Source organism: Pavona decussata, unplaced genomic scaffold, assembly GCF_977016875.1.
Source record: "Pavona decussata unplaced genomic scaffold, jaPavDecu1.1 SCAFFOLD_409, whole genome shotgun sequence".
Lineage (NCBI taxonomy): Eukaryota > Metazoa > Cnidaria > Anthozoa > Scleractinia > Agariciidae > Pavona > Pavona decussata.
Genome location: NW_028145775.1, coordinates 17738 through 40000, shown reverse-complemented (window position 1 = coordinate 40000; position 22263 = coordinate 17738). Strand labels below are relative to the sequence as shown.

The window sequence follows — 22263 nt, the reverse complement described above, 5'->3', positions numbered from 1 at the left end:
AGGATCATACTTAATTCATACTCAAATCTGACAGTATATGTTTTATAGCCACTTCTGATGTTAGTATCGCAGGAAAATGGCGCATTCATTGCCCCCATGATATGATATGATGCAGAAACATCACCACGATTAAGGAAGTTTGCATTCTTTCTTTTCCAACAATTCATTGAATGTCATGCGTTCAACTTTGGCCGTGTCTTAAGTTTAAGGGGGCTTTTTTGTCTCATCCGAAAGTTTCAGCTATCCTGATGGGTCTTGCCGAAAGTTCGAGGACACGTAGTAGCCATAGTTTCATTAGAAAATTTTAGGGGACGTTTTTCGCTTTACCTTTGACTACAAAAATTAAGCGAAAATCTTAGGGAATATAAATGCTCCGTCTGAATATTATAGGCATATAACCCATTCATCCAAAAACGTTAGAGGATAAAATTATACGCTCTGTAAGACCTAACTAATGTAAATTCCTGGTGATACTTCAATTCCCGTCACCGAAAATCATAGCAGCTTGTAGAATAGTTACGACGGACGAAAATTTTAGCGGACAAAAACATCATCCTAAAATTATGTGAGTTATAAAACGTGAGCACATCATTTCCGAGAATTCTAGGGAAATTTGATGGTTTCCGAAAAACCTTGATTTTTTACCGAAATATTTCGTTGGGTGCTCCTGATACCACACGAAGCAAAAGTTGCTGAACCAAAAGTGCGCCCACGTAACTTCGCTAGTGATTAATTGCGTGACATCACGTCACATCCAAAAAATACATGTAGAATCAACTACCTTGTGAGGCTGCGGTTGAAAGATCAGAGTACAACTGAATCAATTCGGCGTTAGAAGTTTGAAACAAACGATACGGTGCTTTAGGGACTGTGCAATAATTATCAGGAGGGGGGAGCTGAAAAACCAGAGTTATCTAGCAAAAACTTAGACAGTACCCCCCCCCCCCTCCAAAACTAAAAAAATAGTTCTAAGCCCCCCTCTGTTATGTTAAAAATAACGTCGCAATAATGCAATAATTATCAGGAGGGGGGAGCTGAAAAACCAGAGTTATCTAGCAAAAACTTAGACAGTACCCCCCCCCCCCCCTCCAAAACTAAAAAAATAGTTCTAAGCCCCCCTCTGTTATGTTAAAAATAACGTCGCACCCGCCCCCCCCCCCCCCCCCCCCCACCAACACACACACACACACGCACTCACTCCTCGCCGCCACCATTACCATAGATGTTAAGTACATACCTTTTATATTGTCATGCTACTGTAAGCGTACGCTTACTTGTTGGATGTCGTCGTCTGAAACAAATAATACCTCATATGAGTGTTGAACAAAGCCATCCGTTTCGGAGTCATCTGAATCCAACTCAGAGTTGTTTTCGGAAGTGCTTGTGTGAGAATCCGAGTCGCATTCGGAATCACTGGATAGGAGTTCTGTGTCACTGTCATTAACACTAATTCTTTCGTTGTTTCGTGTTCCAGTTTGCGAGAAATCAAGAGCACGTGCTACCAGCACGGCTTTGCTTCCAGATACAGGAAGATTGTTCTGCTTAAGGTAGATCTTAATTTGTCTTGCTGTGAGGGATTTGACTTCATTTTCTTCTTTCCAGTTAATGTCTGGAAGGGTATTGCGCTCAGCTTCCCTTTTTTGAGCTTTCAATGCAATAAACTCACGGTGTTGAACAAAACGTTTGAGAGTGATTTCATCAACCATCAACTTCTCACACACCTCCTGCAGTTCGTTGGCGTTGGAAGAGGTTAACATACCAGAATCGACTAACTTCTTGACTTGCACACTTGGAAGTTGTCGATCGATTTCTTCACTCAGACTGGTCACATTGGATGGAATATACCCGCGTGGTAAGGCTGCTGTGTCACTAAGATCAGGAACAGGGAACCAATTTGCAGGGACACCAGCTGTCCACCCTTCCTTTTCACGCGAATTACATGTGGGCTCACAAGCAAACTTCAGGTATTCTAAGAAGTATTGCCCTTGTCGTACATGACCGTCCTTAAGCTTCTGAAGCTTCAAGCACATAGCATTTCCGCACATCTTTTTACGTTTATCAGCAGATGCCTTTCTCCACTGAACGAGATATTTGGCAAGAAAGTGATGGAATTTTTTCAATAATCGTTTAACAGCTGTTCGTATCGATATTTGTTACAGTCTATCATGAGGCCTGTATTGAGAATCTTTTATTGCGTTTAACTTTATTTACATTTCGAATAAAACTTAAGGCCCCCCCCCCCCCCCCCCCCTCTGTCAAATGAGTGATTTTACTTTTGAGCCCCCATATCTTGGCAGCAATTTTAGGTAATGCCCCCCCCCCCCTCTGGTTTTTCAGCCACCCCCCCCCCCTCCTGATAATTATTGCACAGTCCCTTAGCTTTGAAAACACGAAACGCGCCAGTTATGTTCACTGTAACGACTGGATCCCTGGCTTATTATATTTTATTTTATGGCTGGCTCCGCGAGCGGGCAAGATGAGTCAAATCCTGCGCTGTGATTGGCTACCCGAGTGGGCAAGATGGAGCTATCTTGCCCGCTCGGAATTACCCGCTGCCCGTCCGCGTGGCATCGAAAGTTTAATCCCAAGAACAGTGCAATCTTTTCTTCGATTTTCTCGTTGTTTTGGGGGAAAACGCTCACTTAAAAGTTCGGTAATCTCTCAACATTTACCTAAAGGAAAGGAAAGAGAATGGAATCGTCCTGGTGTAGTGAAAATTTTGTTTCAGCTACAATGAATGTGAGTTGAATCGGTGAGTTGCTGTGCGTGTAGTATTTTAGATAGAGTTGAAATTTGTAAAACTTATTGTCTCAAGTCGAGTGCCAAATTGGTAAGTTCTCTAGGTTTGCAATGACTGTATTTAAATCATAGCGTAGTGAACGTTGCGTTAACAGAGCGGGTCAGAAAAGTATTTTTTTCAAGTTCGCCGAAGAAGCTCACGTTTTTAATTTAGCCGCGTCTTGCTTGTTGTAAACAACAAAACCTTGTCAAAGTTTCGCCCAGTTTTCTCAGTTACCCGCTCTTTTCTTCGGCTTATGTTTGCATATAATCCCAAAATCTATTGTTTTATTCAAGAATTAATGATTGGAAGCCGAAAACTGTGTAAAAATGTTTTTTTATTTACGCCACCGCGCGATCGGCTGAAAATGGCGAGTTTGCCGGATTCTATTCAAATCTTCCCGCTCTTGGGAAAATCTAAATTTTTCGTTCTCAATAATTGTATACTCCCTTTAAGCCTTTGTAAAGTTAGAGCCCTAAGATAATTTAGGATTCCTTGTTTTCCACGATTACATGCTAATCCAAAAATGCACTGAAAAATAAATCTTGCACCGGTCGGCTATGAAGAATTTCTTTCCGAGTAGAGCAGTTTCATGTCCTGTTTTGTCTTTAACTTGAAGGTAAAGCCATATAACGATAAATCCTTTATTGACCAAGCTTGTTCGGTCAAGATGGCTGGATATTGGCCTCGTTCTTTTTTTGCGTTTTTATGGACCTCGACTTCGTCTCGGTCCATAAAAACGCAAAAAAGAACTTGGCCAATATCCAGCCATCTTGACCTCACGCTTGGTCAATAACGCATATTTATCGGCCAGTTTAATCATCAAGAATCACGCTTTGCTGCAAATTCCTTCCGTGCTGGAATACGACGTAAGGTTACTTACAAAGTCTTGGAGGGACGTTCTACAACAAATAGAAGGTGCAAGTGTTCGCTAGTTTGTCTGTGCTGGTGATGAGTCACGTTTTCTGACTCGAATTAAAACACAGGTTGCAAAGATTTGAAGATATATTTCGGTTCATTAGTTCTACTCAAACGTGAAATAGCCTCTATAGCTAAGTTCGATATTTTCTAAAACAGCCAGAACGACCGATGAACATTGCGTGGCACTTGGGTAAAAAACATTTGTCTCGCATTTGTTTATTTTTTCTTGTTCCCTGCTTTTGTCTAACCTCGCATTTTATATATTAAATTATTAGTATACCCACTATCACAATCACACAGTCACTTACAAGCTAGGCCGGAAAAGTCTGGAATTTTCTCAGTTATTATTTTTTTTTTGACACTCCTCCACAAACTGCGTCAGCACTCTGCCAATGACCGGTATCATGAGGTATTTAAATTCGAAATAAGGTTCAAATTTACTCACCAAACACTTTGACATCTACAGTGGATGTAGCAGAACGAGCGGCACCACTTCTAGAAAATCTGATGATAAGGATGTATTTGTATTCCTTGACGTTGTTCACGTTGAATATTAGTAGCTGCGAAGGAAGCTCCGCGCTATAGTGTTTATAGAAATCAGTGTTTAACGTGTACCCGGTGTTTTTTAACCTTGATCCAATTTGAACTCTGTTTCCTCCGTCAAGGTCCTCTCTTTCAATGACGACAGTCAGAAGGTCTTCAACAGCATCAAGTAGAAAATTCCAAACGAGTCTCACATTTTTGTTGTTTACCCCATCCTCTTTCACGATAGTTGGTTTGTCGGGCTCTTGGGTCCAACTAAAAGCCTCTGAAATTGAAAATGATCAGAATACCAACATCAGCTAGGTTTTCTTCAAACTAAAAGGCAACATAAACCAACAGTAACAGAAGCTTCTCGTCATTCAAATTCAACAAAGTTCTCGATTGTTTAGAAGATCGTTGCAGTGACGCGAACATGAGAGCGATCGCCACCAACCACCTCACGATACTGCCAAAAGATGCAACCATCTTGTCTCTGAAAGTAAGATAAGTCTTCTGGCTTGAACGTCGAAATTAGGGAAAATTCACAGACAAGGAAGGAGGAATGCTCGTTTGTTATATTTACTGAATGATGTCATCCGAGAACGGAAACATTTATTTGGAACCTAGTCCTCTCGCGATAAATCTTCGCTGTGAAAGACTAGGATCACTTTCCTTGCCAGGGCCTCTTTTCCGTTGTATTCGCTAAACTGATGGGTGCGAGGAAAAGAGACCTCTACCCTGGACCTCTACCCTGGGTTGAGACGGTCTTTGATACAACTGTCGTCCATAGTCGTGGACGACGCTTACAAAACTGATGCTCCTTTTTTTTTTTTTTTTTTTTTTTTAATTTTTTTTTTTTTTGCTGAAGCCGTGACTTGAGCCCACTGTCTCTCGCGCATTCGTTTACAGTTAGTCCGCTGTCATTTAGTGAGCCCGCATAGTAACATGGCATCACGCGACTGTTCGGTCACTAGGTAACCATGGCGTATGCTCAACACAGTCCGTTTCGACCCAGGGCAGAGGTCTCTTTTCCTCGCACCCGCCAGTTCAGCGAATACAACGGTAAAGAGGCCTCTGCTAGCAGGGAAAGGACCAATGCAATATCTTTCCGATCCTCATTTCGACTTAATCCTACGACATTTATTGCCATAAAAGCATTGATTAACGAGGTGGTATAAACTACTAATTTGCTACCAAAGAGGTTCTATTTGCCCATAGAAAATTGTGACATCGGTAACTGTTTTCTAACTAAAGTCTTGTTTAAACGGTTTCAACTTTTGATTTAACATGCGTTCAACACAGTCGTTGAACCAAATGTAAGGGGCGTTTGAACTGGTCGCTAAACATTTTTGAAAGCGTATAAGAATGTTGAAAGCTCGTTGGAAGTGTGTTGAACCAAATTAAAATTGGTTGAAACTTTCATTCAACATCGATTCAACATTTTCTTTGTTCTAGAAAATGTTGAATGGCATTTAAACCGTTTGAACACTCCGTTCATCCAACATTTGCCTAACATCTGTTAGCGAGACCTCCTTACTTCCTTCTCCGGGAAAGATGAGGTGATGTCGTAGATTCTGAGAAACAAATCAGCAGCAGATCAATAGGGACATCAATTGACCTCTGTGCATACTTGACACTTTATCTGAATTTTAAAACTGCCAAACAAAGACCCCTTACAGATATATTTCTAGGGAATTAACAATTATTGGACGAGGTGAGCAACATTTCTTGAGCGGCGAGCAGATCAATTTTTTGCGAAGGTCAATGTAAATAATTGATCTGTGAGACACTGACAAATCACGATATTTTGCAATAACCGAGTTCAATAATTGTTTTATCATTCGATCACCGAGTTTGGTTTTCATAATTTTGATCAACTAAGGATGTCAAATCACTCTCCATTAGCCGAGAGCAAAACACGTGACCTGCAAATAACTGCTTACGACACTGCTTACAAACAATGGTCTGCTCATGCGCAAAACTGTCCAACTGCGGTATTGCTTTGTGTTTTGCTGCAAATAATATTCTGCTCATGTGTAATTGAAACCACGATCTTGTTTGAAAATGACAGATCACTTCACTGAGCTGTCAAAGGAAGAAAAATGCATTGAATGATAAAAACATTTATTTGAGAGCGGATTTTTTTTTTTAATTCCAAAGGAAATTATGCAAATCAAACTCTTTGATACTGTCGTGTCTGTAGCCTTCGTGGAAGCTTGTCTCACAGCAAAACGTTCGATGAAAGTTTTGCCACAACGTGACGTCGCTTCTGAAAGCATTTCATGCCCACGGTCTCTGAAATGAACGTGATTTTCTTTATAATGAAACAATATCTCCAATTCCGTATTTCTCTGTAACAATCAGCTAGCTTATAATCTGCATGAAGCAGACATTCCTGAGCGGTGAAATTATAATTAAGAGCTATAATCGCAGATTTACTTAAAAACGGTACTCTTTTTATCGCAGCTTACGTTAATGGCGTCCCTTATCATGGCCTTGGTATAATTTCAAGTTCCCATCTTCGAAAGAAACTTATTATCAAATTATGGCACATTTAGAATGCATGCATCTCAGGGGTGGATGCTGAAATGGAAAGCGTCGAGCTCTAATCAATCATTGGTCCTAGAGTATTGTTAATAGTTATGTAGCTGCCTCAAATCATCATCCGTTTAAGCTGGTGACGTGGTACAGAATTTTCCGCTTTCTAAAGCAGGCTGTGAATGATCACTTCCCACGGTACAATAATCAATATATTTTCTGATGTGTTAACAAAAAGTTAACATTTAGTTGCAAATAACCGATTTACGCTTGCTTTTCGGTATCGTTTCAAAGAAAAAACTCAGTTTTACTTAGTAATCCGTTTCACAATTGCAAATAGGTTTTAATAGTTCTTTTTTATACTCTTATCTTGTAAATAAGCAATTTTCTTGAAATATGTAAATAAAGAGATTCTCCACATAATAATAATAATAATAATAATAATAATAATAATAATAATAATAATAATAATAATAATAATAAAATCGGGCCTTTTTTAATTTTTTTTTTTTTTTTTTTGTGTCTATAAAATATTGCATTCGGGGAGAAGATTTTTGTAACTGGCAGTTTAGCCTAGAAAAGATGCATTTTGTTCTGCCAACACTAACAATGTCAGGGGCACCCAACAGATCGTTTCGGTAAATTATCTGTTCGGAAGACTAATCCCCTACAATTTTCTTAAGGGAATTTTCATCTCAAACTTTCGTGATATGGGAAATTTAAGGCCTAGTGTTTTCGGATTGATAAAAATGTCGTTTCGGGTGCCGATAAAAGGTCAGCTAAGATTTTCGGAAAGGAAATAAGACCTACGGTTTTCGGGAAATGGACAAAGATGCCCTAGTAATTTCGAAAAGACTCAAGTTCCCCTAGAATGACCGAACAGATAAAAATATTATAGCACGGCCTAAAATGAACCCACAGAGCTTTAAAGGCACTCCAGATAGCCTAAAATAGCGTTTCAAAGGATCTGAGAGAAAACGGTCGTTGGGTGCCCCTGCAATGTGTTGTATTTTCCTCGCATTGTTGTTGACTCCGCTTACAGGTAAGCTCAACTTTTGTGTCTCTTCCTTGAACTTTGTTCACTTGCGTTATCACTACAACAAACTTGCCACGCTGTTCTAAGCTGAATAAGACGGGAATTCTAGTTTATCCTTAGGCTGCGTCTCTAGCAGCATCGCCACTCAGTCTGAAAATAATGGGTTAGCCACAAAATCGGGGGAAAAAGTGAGACGAAATTAACGTCGTCGTGCGAGTTAGCCAAAAATACATTTTTATCATATATCGAGTACAAACTCCTCGATTTTTCAAACGAATGAAACCAAAGCTGTGGAAATATGATGTAAGCCGACCAGGCCGTAGGCCAAGTTGGCTAAAATCACGCCATATTCCGCAAGATTGAGCAGGATAATTGTTTTATTATGCAACACATTGATGACAAAGTACACAGGTTTATAGCAGAAAAGCTGGAGGCGATCTTTATTCAAGTTTGAAATCGAAAGCCTTTATTTTGCATCAAATTAAAAATTGAGTACTCGTCCAGTGCGCCAATCACTCTGGCAGAATTTTCCACAAATTTCTAGCCTCAAAAGCTAAAACCAAACAGTATTTTAAAGCTGCGAAGGAATTGTTGTGTCAGTCAGGCCGAGCTGAACAGACTGGAAAAGCTTTTCAACGATTTCTCGGGTGAGGGTTTCTTTGTTTACTACGCAAGCAATTTCACGATCTTTCATCAGTGTTTTGAAAAACGGTGATACTCTGGATCTGTTAAGGTACTAAATGTTTTTTTTTTTTTTTTTTTTTTTTTAAGGCGGCTCTAATGCTACTGAGAGTAATTGCTTTGTACTCCGTCTATCTTTTTGTCTGCTAGGAAGCTAAAATTTATCGAGCCACTACAGTGCGAACTCGGACTTTTCTCCATCTCTTCAGAACGAGTCGAGTCGAGAGGAAATGAAAGCAAAATTCATTAGAAATACATCAGAGCTTAATTTATTTTTGTTGCTAAAAATATTAGTGAATCAGACACAATTAACTTGTTGTTTCTTGCCCTCTCCAATTAGATGCACCAGCATAGCAGCATAATACTTGTTGAGTTCCATAAGTTGTCACATCATAGAACACAAAGTACAACAAATAAACAAAAATAAAAACAAAATAAAATAAAAAATTGACACAGAGTAAAGGTTTGAACAGAACCTTCCGGAGAGAAATGGACAGACATTTAATTCTGTTTAATTTATTTGTTAATTTTTTAGCTTTTTTATATTTTAACCCTTTCTTTAGTGAGCATTATATTTTATTGATCATATTATTTGTGCCAGAAGATTTAAATCATGGGTTTTATGTCATTTAGCATTATATTTTAGTTTCTAGACAAGTTTTGTTTATATTTAACTTCTTCATGCACGTGTCAGTGGTATATGATTTTATTATTTATTGATTGCTAGTTTTTTATTAGTAAACCTGACCTTGGAAACCATTACAAGTGTCACTATGAAGTAACAATAAGTTCTAAGCAATCTGAACATCTTAATTTCAATAAACAGACTACCACTTTAAAGAAATCATATATATTTCAGATATATCAGCCTTTGAAAGAGTTTCATAAGTTGGAATTTAATTTATGGAATGAATCTTCAATAAATCCTTGACAGGTTTTGTTTAACAAGACAGTTTTAAGATTTTATCACAGTTTTTTGTGTGTAATAAAAGGAAAGGTGAATTTGCTTTACATTGCTGCATATAGTACAGCATTGCATAATAAATTATTTCGTAATTTATCCTCTTCATGATCTTAATTTCCCTCTGTATTTCTTGTTTATATGTTCCACATTATTTTCAATGGTGATGCAAACAGCAAGACATGTAAATTTAACATTCTTTTAGAAGTTTTGATTTCCCCCTTTTCCCTTTAAGATGGAACAAATGTCGGAGAAATCCCAGATGATCGGGGATTTCACTGTTTCCTGACTGTCCCAAACTTTTCCCGACTAATGACAACTGGAAATCATAGACATCCCCTATCGTCTGGGATGGTTGCAGACAAAATGGGAAAATTGGGAGTGTTTCTGTTATGAAGATGCGTCCCAGATTTCTGCGATGGTCGGTGATCATTCCCGACATATGAAAACTCAAATTTGTACTACTGTCGGGGACGTTGGCGACAGTTTTAGCTCATTACCAATCCTCTAAATTGCTTTGCTCCAGACTTTCCCCACTTCCCCCTGACAAATAAAAATAGCGTCTGTCACCAACGAATATCTCAAATCTGGGACAGACGTCTGGCGATTTCCCGACATCTTGGCAAAATCTGGGACGATCGGAAAACACTGAAAACCCCGATTGTCTGAGACTTTCCCGAGATATGAAAACTAGGCTTAAGTAGCAATCAATAAATGGAATGATTGATGAAGCTGAGGAATTACAATGACACTTACTTTGCCCTGTACCTCCAGTTGTGCCTTCTGAGTCACGGGGGGAACAGAAATGGAATAAATTTATATTTTAGAATACGATTTAATATAATTTGAATTATCTTGTTCAAAATATTGACTTCATTTTACTGAGTTTTATTTTTGATATAATTTTTAATTAAAGTTCCTTCCTGGAACTTTAAAACATTTAGTACATGTGTTAAATTGTAGTTAAGTTTGGTCAAGTTTAGTTTCATGTTAATACTTGTTAATTTGCGAAGCAGGTCAGATTCGCACTAGAAAAGTACGGTAGTTTTTGTCAGTTAGTGAGTTAGTTCATCATTTAGACAAACAATAAAATTGTTTGGGAAAAGCTAAGCAGATTAAAAAAAATTAACACACAATCACATTGTATTAATCTCCACACTTACAGTAAAATAAAAACAAGTTAATACAACAGCTAGCTGGGCAACAAACATGCATAAAAACTGGTAAAATAGATATTTTATTCTCAATAAACAGCCAGGGTGTTCACTTTGTTGATTGGGATTTTGATGAATGCCACTGTCATCAGACTTACTGCAGCTGACACACTAATCATGAATTATTTCTTTTCTGCGTGTACTTAGGGGATGGGATGGAGGGGAGACTCAGAGGAGGGGGAGAGAGGGGAGGGGAGGCAGGGATAAGGAAAAAGGTATCAGATCTTTCTCCTTCCAGCATCCCTTACTCCCACAACTTTTAAGCCTGGTTTTCACTAGCGACACAAGCGCAAGCATAAGAATGCTTATTTCACACCGAAAAATGGCCTTAACGCAAGCATAAGCACAAGCGCAAGCGCAGGGATCAAAATATTTCCTTTTCTTGTTCTTGTGCTTATGCTTGCGTTGCATTCATTTTCACTTGACATTAAGCTTTTATGCTTGTGCTTGTACTTGCACCTGTGCTCGCTAGTAAAAACCAGGCTTTAAAGCTCCTTTCCTTCAGATCCCATCACCTCCTTGGCACCTGTGCAGAAAGATAACTGCACATGACAGACAGCAAGATACATTATATGAACATTGTCTCGATAGCTTCTGGTTATCTGATGACAATGGTTGGATGAAACGTACACATACATGTACTGTAAAGCAAAGTTGGCTGTGAATGCAGAAAATGTAGCTGACAAAATAAGCTTACAGGTATTTGATGCATGAAAATGTACTACATCAAATGTAGCAAAAAACTTACCACTCCCCTTCCTCACTCTGAATGTCATGGTGTCAGGCTCGCTAAAACCGGCTCTGTTCTCAGCAAACACCTTGAATTCGTACTCTGCGCCACCCTCGAGATTATTTACTGTGAGTTGGGTTGCATCGATGTTTTTTTCATCAAAAAATACACTAGCATCTGTAATTGGCTTCTTCCTCCATTCCACTTTGTATTTGATGATGCTGTCTAAACCATCATAGTTTGGCTTTAACCAGGTTAAAATGAAGGTGGAGTCAACTTCATCTCCAGTGTTGGTAATTGTTGGTTTTCCAGGCACGCCTGTTAAACAAAATTAAGGCTGTTTAACCCCTTATATCAAAGAACGAATTTGCCTATCTTGTTCTCATACTTTTCTTGTAAAAATACTGGGGAGAAGTTATTAAAATATCAAGAAAATTCACCTTGGGTGTATATCCTTAATTCCCATGACCTCAGGGTGGAGTAAGCATTGATATTACAAGGAGAAATTTGATGCTGATCGCTGTTAATCAGCTATATATTGTATTGTATAGTTCTAGAAAATAGAAAATATCATTCCATTACCCATATATATGACGCCTTGTCTGGGAATTGAACCCAGGCCACGTTAGTGGGAGGCAAGTACTCTCACCACTGCGCTATCCCTGTTTGACCCGATGATATTAATTTTTTAACCTCAGCTAAGGATAGTATTGTATAGTTCCATAAAAAAGAAAATATCCATAACCCTCCCCCCTCCACAGAAGCCCAAACATTTAAAGGTAAATATGAGGCTAAATGGGAATTTCCAGTAGGGTTGGGCGGGAGTCAACCTTCAGTGGGGGGAGGTATTGATACTTGGTGCAATAACGTTATACTGGATGTGTGTTTTCACACAAGTTACCATTATATGATACTTGTCTTAATTAAATTGGCATGGCATAGTTAAAAATCTGATGCCACTCACAGTATTTTTTTGTTGTGGCAGAAATTGTTTCCTTTTTCCCATAACCAACGTCATTTCTTGCCATGAGTTCCACTCCATACTTTGTTTCTGCCTTAAAGTCGTTGTAGTTGATGTCTGCTTCACGTAAATTTCCAGCGACCGTCTCTTGATGCACTGTTCGCATGGAATCGTCAAGAACTCTTATGACATAGTTTGTAATGACCACTCCTCCATCAGACTCAGGATAGTCCCATTTCAGTGTAACATCTTTGCATGTTGTGTTGGCGAACACTTGACGTGGTGGGCCGGGAATAACTGAGTACAAAAGCAGTTAATTATTACTTTGCTTTCACCAACCTTTTACTGCACACTCAGTCATGTCAAAAAACCTCAAATTTCATGTTCAAAATTTTGGCCCAAAGAAATTTTTGCATGTAGGGAACTAAGTTAATTTCATAGGATAGCCAGTCTAAACTTATGTGAAATATACAGTGTTCATACAAACTAAAATTTTTGAAGGGCTTGCTGCAAAATGATGAAAAATTATATATTAGAAATTGAAGGGTTTTATGCAAAACTATCGTAAGTGACGATTTTGGCCATTTTTAAAAAAATGTCATCCAAATGAGCTGAATTTGTGCATCTGGCCTTTGATTTAATAGAAAAACATTGCCCTGTATTTTTTTTTCGCAAATTACTGCTTCATTTTGAAGAAAAATCTTAAGCAAAAAACGCGTCAGCGTTCTTTGCATTATTTTATTCAAAGAGGAAACAAAAGAAACCGATTAAGTTCTTTGTTTCGTAAAATCAACGAAACGGGAAATTTGAAGTTCAATATACCTAGTTTTAGAGATTTTTTGCTCTCAATGCTAACACATGTTTTCTACCAAGGCTAACTGACTATGAATTTGTCATTGCTTTGACCTGTTTGACATGGTTAAATCCTTAGAAATTCAGAAAAAAAAAAAACAGAATAATACATATTGACGATAGAGAATCTGAAGTCATTTCCCATGCAGTCAATGATGTAATCTGTATTGAGTCAAAGATTCTTGCCAAACTGAAATAAAAAGAGAGATGGACTTAAACAACCTACCAGCGACCTTCAACTCCAACAAAACACCATCACTTCCAAATGTATTAACTGCAGAGCAGTTGTAGTTCCCAAAGACATCTTCAGAATCAGTAACTGGAATAGTGAAGGAAGCAGATCCGTTTCCACTCGCAACCTCTGTTCCATTTTCATTGACCATTTTTACCAAGGGTGCAGGGAACCCAGAGAATTTACATAAGATGATCGTAGGTTTCCAGTTTCCCATAAAAGAGTAGACTGGATTTGGTGATGGAAGGAGTTTGGGTGGTGCTAAAAGACAAAATAAATGGACATGCAAGCATATCAGTAATAAAATCATGGTGAAAAATATAATGAAAAGGGGAATTGGAAATTGAAAATGTTGGTCTTCAATCAAGGAGTAAAGCTGCCAGTCGAGAGGACCCATTATTTTTAGGTTTATTTTGATAGCAAATATTCAAGGAGGTTTTGAAATGACACCAAACCCTGTGCCACTTGCCCTTTAACCTACAGTTTCATGTGTGGCAATGTGCAGTTCCAGAAATATTCCATACCCACCCCATGGAAAGTCATCGGAAATTCCTAAGGGGAGGGGGTCTAAAAAGTCAAAATTTTAGAAGCAAAGTATGAAGCTAAACTAGAATTTCCTGGGGGGGGGGGGGGGGGTGCAATACAACAAACCTTCCATGGGGGGAGTATGAATATTTCGTAGAACTGTACATTGATTCTGGGATTTGAACCAGTGGGGAGACAGATCAAAATATGGACCTCACCCCCCTCCCCCCTTTTGGACCAGGTCCATGGACCACTTGTGGGATCCAGTCCATAGAACCTTATTTTTTCTTAATATATACTAAAAAAAAATAACTAAATAATAATTAATTTACATTTGCATATGTATATTTATGTGGTGGTGTAAACACAGTTGAACAGGATACTTTAGCCTTAGGAGAGCAATTCTTGCTTTTCTTTACATAGTATACCTTTGCCTTGTTGTTGGCAGGTTATTGAAATTTTTTTGGTAAGCCAAGTTTTAACGAAGGTTCAGGACCATCAACAAAGGTTGACATTTCTTAAGTAAGTTCATGATTATTTTGTGTTTTACAGGGCCCCCGTACCAGTCCTGTGACTGAAGGGATCACCCTGTTTAAATATGAATTATTATTAAAAGGTTGGTAATGAGGCCTTTGGAAGTGAAATATTGAACTGGACTAAGGAAGGAAATTGGAAGTAAATTCTAAGATGAATTTAAAAGGGGTGGCAGTATCAAACTGTTTTCTGTCTTTTGCAAAAAGAGCCATTTTCATCAGATGAGGGTTGAAGATCAGGGGCCCTTCCCTTAAGCACAAATTTTTGTTTGGAAAATGCAGAATTTTTTTGTGTCATGGAAGGCTTTTTTCTACTTGTTTCAAACTCCCACATTCACTGGTACAACTGCAGATCAAAAAATGATGTGGCATAATGATGCAAGAAGACAACAATGAAAATGATAATTTTGTGCAAATAAAGTGGTGCGTGCAATAAGGCCCCAAGTGACTTTTGATGTAAGATCCAATTCTCCTTTTGTTCCACTAGTGAATACAAGACAATTTGGAAGGAGAATCTAGCAACTAATCAGAAGTAACTTAGGGCATTATCTGGTTTATATGCGAGGCACCGCCTCCTGGATTAAGACCTAAATTAAAATAAAATGAATACTCATCATTCGTTAAGAGAGAAAAAAGAGTGGCATGGGCATGTTGGGACTAGCGTCCATGTGATAGGGTAATCAAGTTCAGATTCCTTGGGAATTTCCTTTCCTTGTTTTTTGGAATGTATGACAAAAGCTAAAATAATAACTTTCTTTTATCAGTGAGTATTTCAATACATTTAATACAATGAAAAGAAATATCATTGCCAGACATTTTCAGGAGAATCCCACACTACCAGTGGTATGTATGTGAAATACCCTGTGAAAAAATGTGTGAAAACCACCCTGTTTTCACACACTTTTCACTTGTTTTTCACATGTATTTCACATGCATTTTTCACATGTGTGTGAAATTTTGCATAGTGAAATGTGTGTGAAAACTGTGTGAAACGATGTCAACCCTTTCACACACATTTTCACCAGCATTTCACATGGAGTTTCACATGTTTATTCTAAGTCAATCTTGGTGGAATTTCACATGCATTTTCACTTGAATTTTCACCCCTTCAATTCACATGCATTTTCACCTTCATTTCACATGAAGTTTCTTGCAAATTCAATTTGAAGCAGACAAGTTCACATGCTGTTTCACACTTTTTTCACCTGCATTTTAAAGCCGTTTACACATTGAAACTACACATTTTCACCCTCCTTCACCACCATGCCACCAGCATTTCACAAGAGGTTTCACACATTTTTTAATCAAATAAAGGCAATATAATATAACTATTATATATTTCCCATGCTACTTAACAAACATAATTTCACCTGCATGGTGGCATTACATTTAGAGTTCACATGCAATATTACACTTTTTGATAGACATGTACATGCAGTACAGTTTTAATTTTTAGTTTGCATTTTGTGTTATATGATCTCTTGCGCAACTGTGCACAATGAGTAGATGGGAATAAATTTCACAAGCAATATAATTATTACAATATATTTGCATACGTAATGCAATTTGATGAACAGTACAATTCTTATACAATGAATTCAATGAATAGTACAATTCTTATACAAATTTAATTTATATCTCTATATATAAAGTAAATGGAAACTTAAAGTTACTAACCTTCAAATTTGGATGTATATATATAACGTAACACACCGATGATGACTTAAGAATTGTATCAGCCAAGGGCAATATTTAACCTATTAAACACTATTCTATAAGTTACATCCTGTACACCTGTTCACATGTGTCACTTTTCCAGCATGCAAGTGATGACTACAGTATAATTAGTATAAAATCTCCATAACCATGACCGTATTTAGTAATAATGGTCTCACTGATAGCACAATTTTAATTTAGATGTATATATATAACGTAACACACCGATGATGACTAGAATTGTATCAGCCAAGGACAACCTATTAAACACTATTCTATAAGTTACATCCTGTACACCTGTTCACATGTGTCACTTTTCCAGCATGCAAGTGATGACTACAGTATAATTAGTATAAAATCTCCATAACCATGACCGTATTTAGTAATAATGGTCTCACTGACAGCACAATTTTAATTTACACCTGCAGTGAAAATAATTGTAAAAGTATAATGGTACTTTAAAATTTCAGTGGAAAGAATCTCACTGAAATATAACAGTTAGTCATATAATCATATGTTGGTTGTATACCTAAACGCTGGAGCAATTTTCAGTTCAGTGTAACCGAAGTAATTATTCTGCCTCTGGTCAATCACAAGGAACACAAAACAGTCAATTGGTCCAATCAAAACTCAAATAATTAGCAACACTCTGACTACTGTACGTATACGTAGCTGACATGAAAAATGTGAAAACTTGCATAAGAAGATTTATGCAAGTTTTTAATTAAGGTCAATCATTAAGTGTAGCAAAAAGAAACGAAAGTAATTGACAAATTAATAATACTTTCAACACTTAGTGAAAATTACTCATAGCAAGAAATAAAATATAAAATGAAAAATTCAATCACATGTACTTTTTTTTGTAATTTTCATATAGCGTTTGCACGTAATCTTCATTATATATGATAAAAATGTTACCCACTTGTTGAATGCGTGGGCAAGAGTAATAAATATACTTGGCATTCACAGTGGCAGTGTCCTTCCTCTTCGGCCACTTAAAACTGTCCTTACATTTCATCAAGAAGTTTATTGTTACCCGTTCTTCATTTTCAATAATTGTCACTTTTCCCACAAAAAAACCGATGTCATACGCCACAGCCACCCAGCGGCCCACATATAGGTTTTCCTTATCATGTGCCTGCAAGTCAACAGTACAGTACATGCGTTAGATCTTGCTTAATAAAATGGAATTGTCTACAGTATTCTTTAATGTTTCTTCATTATCACTGAAGCAAACCCCTTACCAAAATGTTAATATGGGCCATATGTGGACCAAAACTGGAAATTATCTGGAGCAAAATATGGGATTGCTATGGGATATATATGAGTTTTCTATGGCCATGTTAAACCCATATTTTAGAATTTTCTGATGTTGTCATACTTAAGAAGTATGGGTTTAATATGTATTTGGACAATTTCCAGATATTTGTCATATATGGAAAAAATATGGAGGAAAACTAAATTACAATCAGTCAGTTGCAACGTTTCCAGATATTGCCCATATATGGAGAAAATATGGAAGAAAACTAAACACATTTATAATTGCACCACAGTGCATATACCTGCAGGTATTCACGCAACCTGGCCTTGTATTTAAATAACTATAAAATTATATCTGATTTTAATTTAAACTTTACATGAAGTGATTTAATTCAGGCCACCATAAGAATCCTATATTTTTTCCTATCTTTTTTTTTCTTTTTTCTTTTTTTGTCAAGTTGCTCTTTTACCTGTTTTAAACCTATTATTTTGAAACAAAAAATAGTCAAAAATAGTCCAACCAGCAAGTCATCACTACCTAAAAGATAGCTTTAAAATAGCTATAAAATAGAGAAAAATGTGTATGCGATTAGAAATCTTAAAAATAAAAGAGGTTTAAAATAGACATAAATCAGGGATAAAATAGGAAAACAAAGTTGAAAAATAGGACATAAATACCTTTAAAATAAGTGTAAAATAGGGCATTTTATGAATGCCATGCAAGTTAAAATAGGGTTAAAATAGCACTGTCATTTTATAGAATGATGCGGAAATGAAATAGATATAAAATGCATGTAGGTTGAGTAGGTGACAGATCAAACAGCATGTCTTTATCCTCAGCCTAGAATTACCAAAGGTGGTGTGCTTTAGTTGTAGTATTTGTCAATATTAGAAATCATTTAATGATCGATAAGTCATATTCCTTCACCTACCTATATCTGGATGTCAGTAATAACATGCATTGCACACTATATAAATTTATGATTGACACCATATACGACAGCCAGAGCTACAAACATTACAAGCAACAGCAAGACAATTTCACAGTGATCGAATTTCTCGGGAAAGAAACATTCAGAATATGGCTTTGTCTCAAATTGTGTTACGGTTTAAGGTCTAGGGGAAGTGCTAAATTATGAGAGAAATGATTGGATTGATAAAAAAGATTGCACCTTTGCCATTTTCAACTGTAATATCAAGCAATGACCAATACTGCATAACTCAAGTTAAAAAAAAAATTTGGTAATTGTTCCTGAGTTGTAGTAGCAGAACTCACAATTCATAACAAAATTAAATCAGTTACTACTAATAATCATACTTTAGTAAAGTGATTTTGATCTCCATAGACCATTCAAATTATATTTTTTATTGTACTGATTGCTCAGAAAATCGACCCATGTGACTTCACTTAGCCACCGGGATTTAAAGCTCTTGCATGAAATCGAGGCAGGTGGTCAACCAGTCCAAGATGGCAGTCACCCAAATCCTGAAATCGCACAGCATCAAGAAAGAAGCGACACGAATAGTATGCGTTCTCCTAAAGTTGAACGCAATAACAGATAAGAGTCTCACAGTCATGGATGACTTAGCTTATATTTATCAGGATTTGGCGACTTGACTCTGAAGCTGCAGTCTTAATTGAGTATTGGCCTTCACAATCTGTAGTAAAACAGAAAATTGTGCACTTTTAGTGAATTCTTATTGATCAGGGCTGCCAGTACGACCTCAGATACATATTACAATGAGCTTCTCCCCCATAACAATCATGAGTAATTAAGAATATGAGGGTATACAGAATTTAACTCATGGTGCTACAAAAGTATATATTAGTAAGCTTACATGTACTCCAGGTACTCCATGAAGTGAATCATGCAACTTGAATCAAAATCAAGATCAGACGTACGTCTTCTCTTTATACCAAGACATGATATCAACCTGGCTACAAAGTACTCCTTAAAAACGTTTGTAAAGGCCATAAATATTATGAAAAATCCTGTTCAGATTTGGCTTTCCACTCTATGGAATGTAATAGAATCTGAAGCATGTGCAGGCATGAAGTTTAAAAGAGATTAGAGGAATATAGTTTGTAATGTGAAACTCAACTGTTATTGAAGCCAATTATGGTTTATTCTTTTCAGTGGATCAATATATTAAAAAAATTAAGAGGGAATGTCTACCTCAACAATCTAGAATTTGGAGCTATAAAAATTCAAGAAGAACATCTACTCAAGTAGACTTATATAATCTATTTATATAATCACACATTTTCATGCAGTTTCTCATCAAAATTATTGATAAATCAAAGCATACCTCTTTCTTAAAGTATTAATCCACATTATCCTGCTTGAGGCCATCATTTTTAGCTTAACAGAGGTGAAAAGCCAGGAGAAATATTCCTGTAAACTTGAATCCCGCCTAAAATCTAAAATGAAACGGTTTTTCTGCGAGCCTGCAGTGGCATGGCTGCTGACCAGAATAGCTTCGTTCATGCCCAGTCTTCCCAGTCTGACTGAAATCCAAGATGGCTGCCATTGTGGTTGTGACTCCACCATTTCTTGTTTCTAACTCGTTGTAAAACCTAGCATTGTGCTTGAACGAATTATGATTCAAAGCATTGCTGATCTTTTTTTCCATATGTGCTTGAGGGAGTGTGGTTTTTATCCTCCTCAGCCAACACTAGATTGCATTAATTTGTTGTCTTAATCCCATATATGGGATTAGCATGGACACCAGGTGATCAGCATGATATATTTGTAATGTAGTGATCATGGGTACATCTGCCATATAAATTCCACATATGACATAACTATAGTTATCATTCATATTATATCCATATAACTGTTTTATATCTCAAAATGAGAGATAATGTGGTTATTACATGGGGAATTAGTCAACCATGTTATTCCCACATTATTGATGTCTTTAATTTTGTGTCCATATAAACACCATACTTGGAGTAAGTTGAAAGTACATGCTTGTTATAAAACCCATATTTTGATTTAATACACCCAGTTACTTTCCATATATGGGCCATATATGGCTCTCATTTTCCCCATATTATTACCATATCATTGGTTTGGTAAGGGACTTTACAAATGGCTGTACTGTTGCATTGTTAATTATGTTAATTTTCATTGCTTCTAAAAGGCCCAATTGGGGGTGGTAGTGTGTGTGGCCAGGTTGGTAAGTTATCCGCATGGTCACTGATATAGTTATATTTATCTATGATATACTTTTATACTTTAATATACTTTAATAATATACTTCTTACCTTGATGGGGCAAGGTGGCGAGTTGTCTCGCACTTCAGTAGGTAAGGGTCCGGAGTCAGCAGCCACCTCAAGTTCATTGCCAATGCCAGAGTCATCTAGCTGATCATGACTTGAGTTCTCAGAAGTAGTAGCATCAACAATAAAAGATGATTCTGAAAAAGCATTTGATATATAGGCTAATTTAAAACATCAGAATTAAAAATAACACGTGAACAAATTTTCAGTTGCTTTGGCTGTTTAAAAAGTGAGAAATATTTTTTCTTCCTTTCCTGCGCAAACATGCATGCAATTGGATACACTAGAAATCCTTTAATAATTCTGATTTTAACAAAGTTTTTTGCTTTGGTTACCTTCAACTCTCTTTTTTACTTGCTTGCTGACCTGAAAAAAAATAGATGGAATGTAAATTGCAATTGATCAAGAACAAACCTAAATTATAGATCTTCCACTTACATGTAGGTAAGCTTACTATATACCTTCAATTTCTTTTTGGGGGGTCCATTTACTGTAAACTGTTTTACTCTCTTTGTAGGTGGCATTGGGGAGTCCTTTGATTTTTCCTTCAGCTTGCTAGCCACAGGAGGAACTAATTGGTTCATATGCCAGTAGAACTTTGCCCCATTCTGTAAACATTGACAAGAAATATCAATTAATAATCTCCATTTCTTCAAAACTTACACTAATTAAAGTTTATCATTCTGTCCCTCAATATGTATTATTCCCAGAGTCAACTGTGCACGTTTCGCGAAGCTGAAAAGGGTACGTACCTGAATTTCATGGAGAAATTCCTGCTTGTTAGGACCCTTTAGTTTTACCATCCTGGTGCTGTTAATGTAGTTGCTCTGCATTACAGCAAGGGCATATTCATCTGAAACACAAGAGCTGGTATGAATGGCAATGTATATAAGTTACCAATATCAAGGTCGCACAGTTATTAATATATACTACCAACAACTTAACATTTGTAATCTCGATCAGCTGTTTCTTTTCAGATCATCACAACTTCATTTAACATTAATTTCCTTGTTCACTAATCACAAAGAATGCCCTTGTGAAATGGCCACTTGGATCCTGGTGGGATAGCCATAATTTTAACTGCAACAGGAACCCAATTGCCAATAAATAAAAATCAAAAAAGAAAGAGAGAAGAATCAAAATAACAAAATAATTACATGTACATGTATTATGAAACAGAATTTACCCATACCATTTTTTGAGGACTGTCTCACAAATGTCACTCTTGCCAGGCGTTCAGTTCCTTCCATCGCAAAGAGTTCTTGTCAAGTCATTGATAAAAGAGGTGGAAGTCAAATAATAAACTTGTAAGTAAAATGGACTCGACCTTTTGTTTGTTGCATTAACTCATGGGTTACTTATATGCAACTATATAAAAAAAACAAAGTATTCAAATCTATCTCCATTTATATACTGAAGTTATAACAAATTAACGAGCATTAATGTGCTGAATGGATTCCAGCTTTACTTTATATAATTAATAAATTGTTGTTTATCACTGATACTAAACAGCTTA

The 22263-nt window shown here is 36.9% G+C and overlaps 2 protein-coding genes across 2 annotated transcripts in view; both read right to left on the bottom strand.

The window, feature by feature from the left end:
• Window positions 1-22263, bottom strand: part of LOC146451020 (cell adhesion molecule DSCAML1-like) — a gene marked incomplete at its 5' end in the record, with an annotated part of 102016 nt that overhangs the window by 64197 nt on the left and 15556 nt on the right. The window contains 4 exons of the mRNA XM_085099661.1: window positions 4146-4508; window positions 11401-11700; window positions 12347-12640; window positions 13422-13688. Of these exons, the coding sequence (XP_084955787.1) occupies window positions 4146-4508; window positions 11401-11700; window positions 12347-12640; window positions 13422-13688 (1224 nt within the window). The remainder of the gene's footprint in view (window positions 1-4145; window positions 4509-11400; window positions 11701-12346; window positions 12641-13421; window positions 13689-22263) is intronic.
• On the bottom strand, window positions 15457-22065 carry LOC146451023 (uncharacterized). The gene is made up of 6 exons (XM_085099679.1): window positions 21940-22065; window positions 21500-21600; window positions 21209-21355; window positions 21083-21113; window positions 20733-20884; window positions 15457-17339 (listed from the first exon to the last, which is right to left on the bottom strand). The coding sequence occupies exons 1-6, from the start codon at window positions 21995-21997 to the stop codon at window positions 17046-17048; spliced, it is 783 nt and encodes a 260-aa protein (XP_084955805.1). The 5' UTR covers window positions 21998-22065; the 3' UTR covers window positions 15457-17045.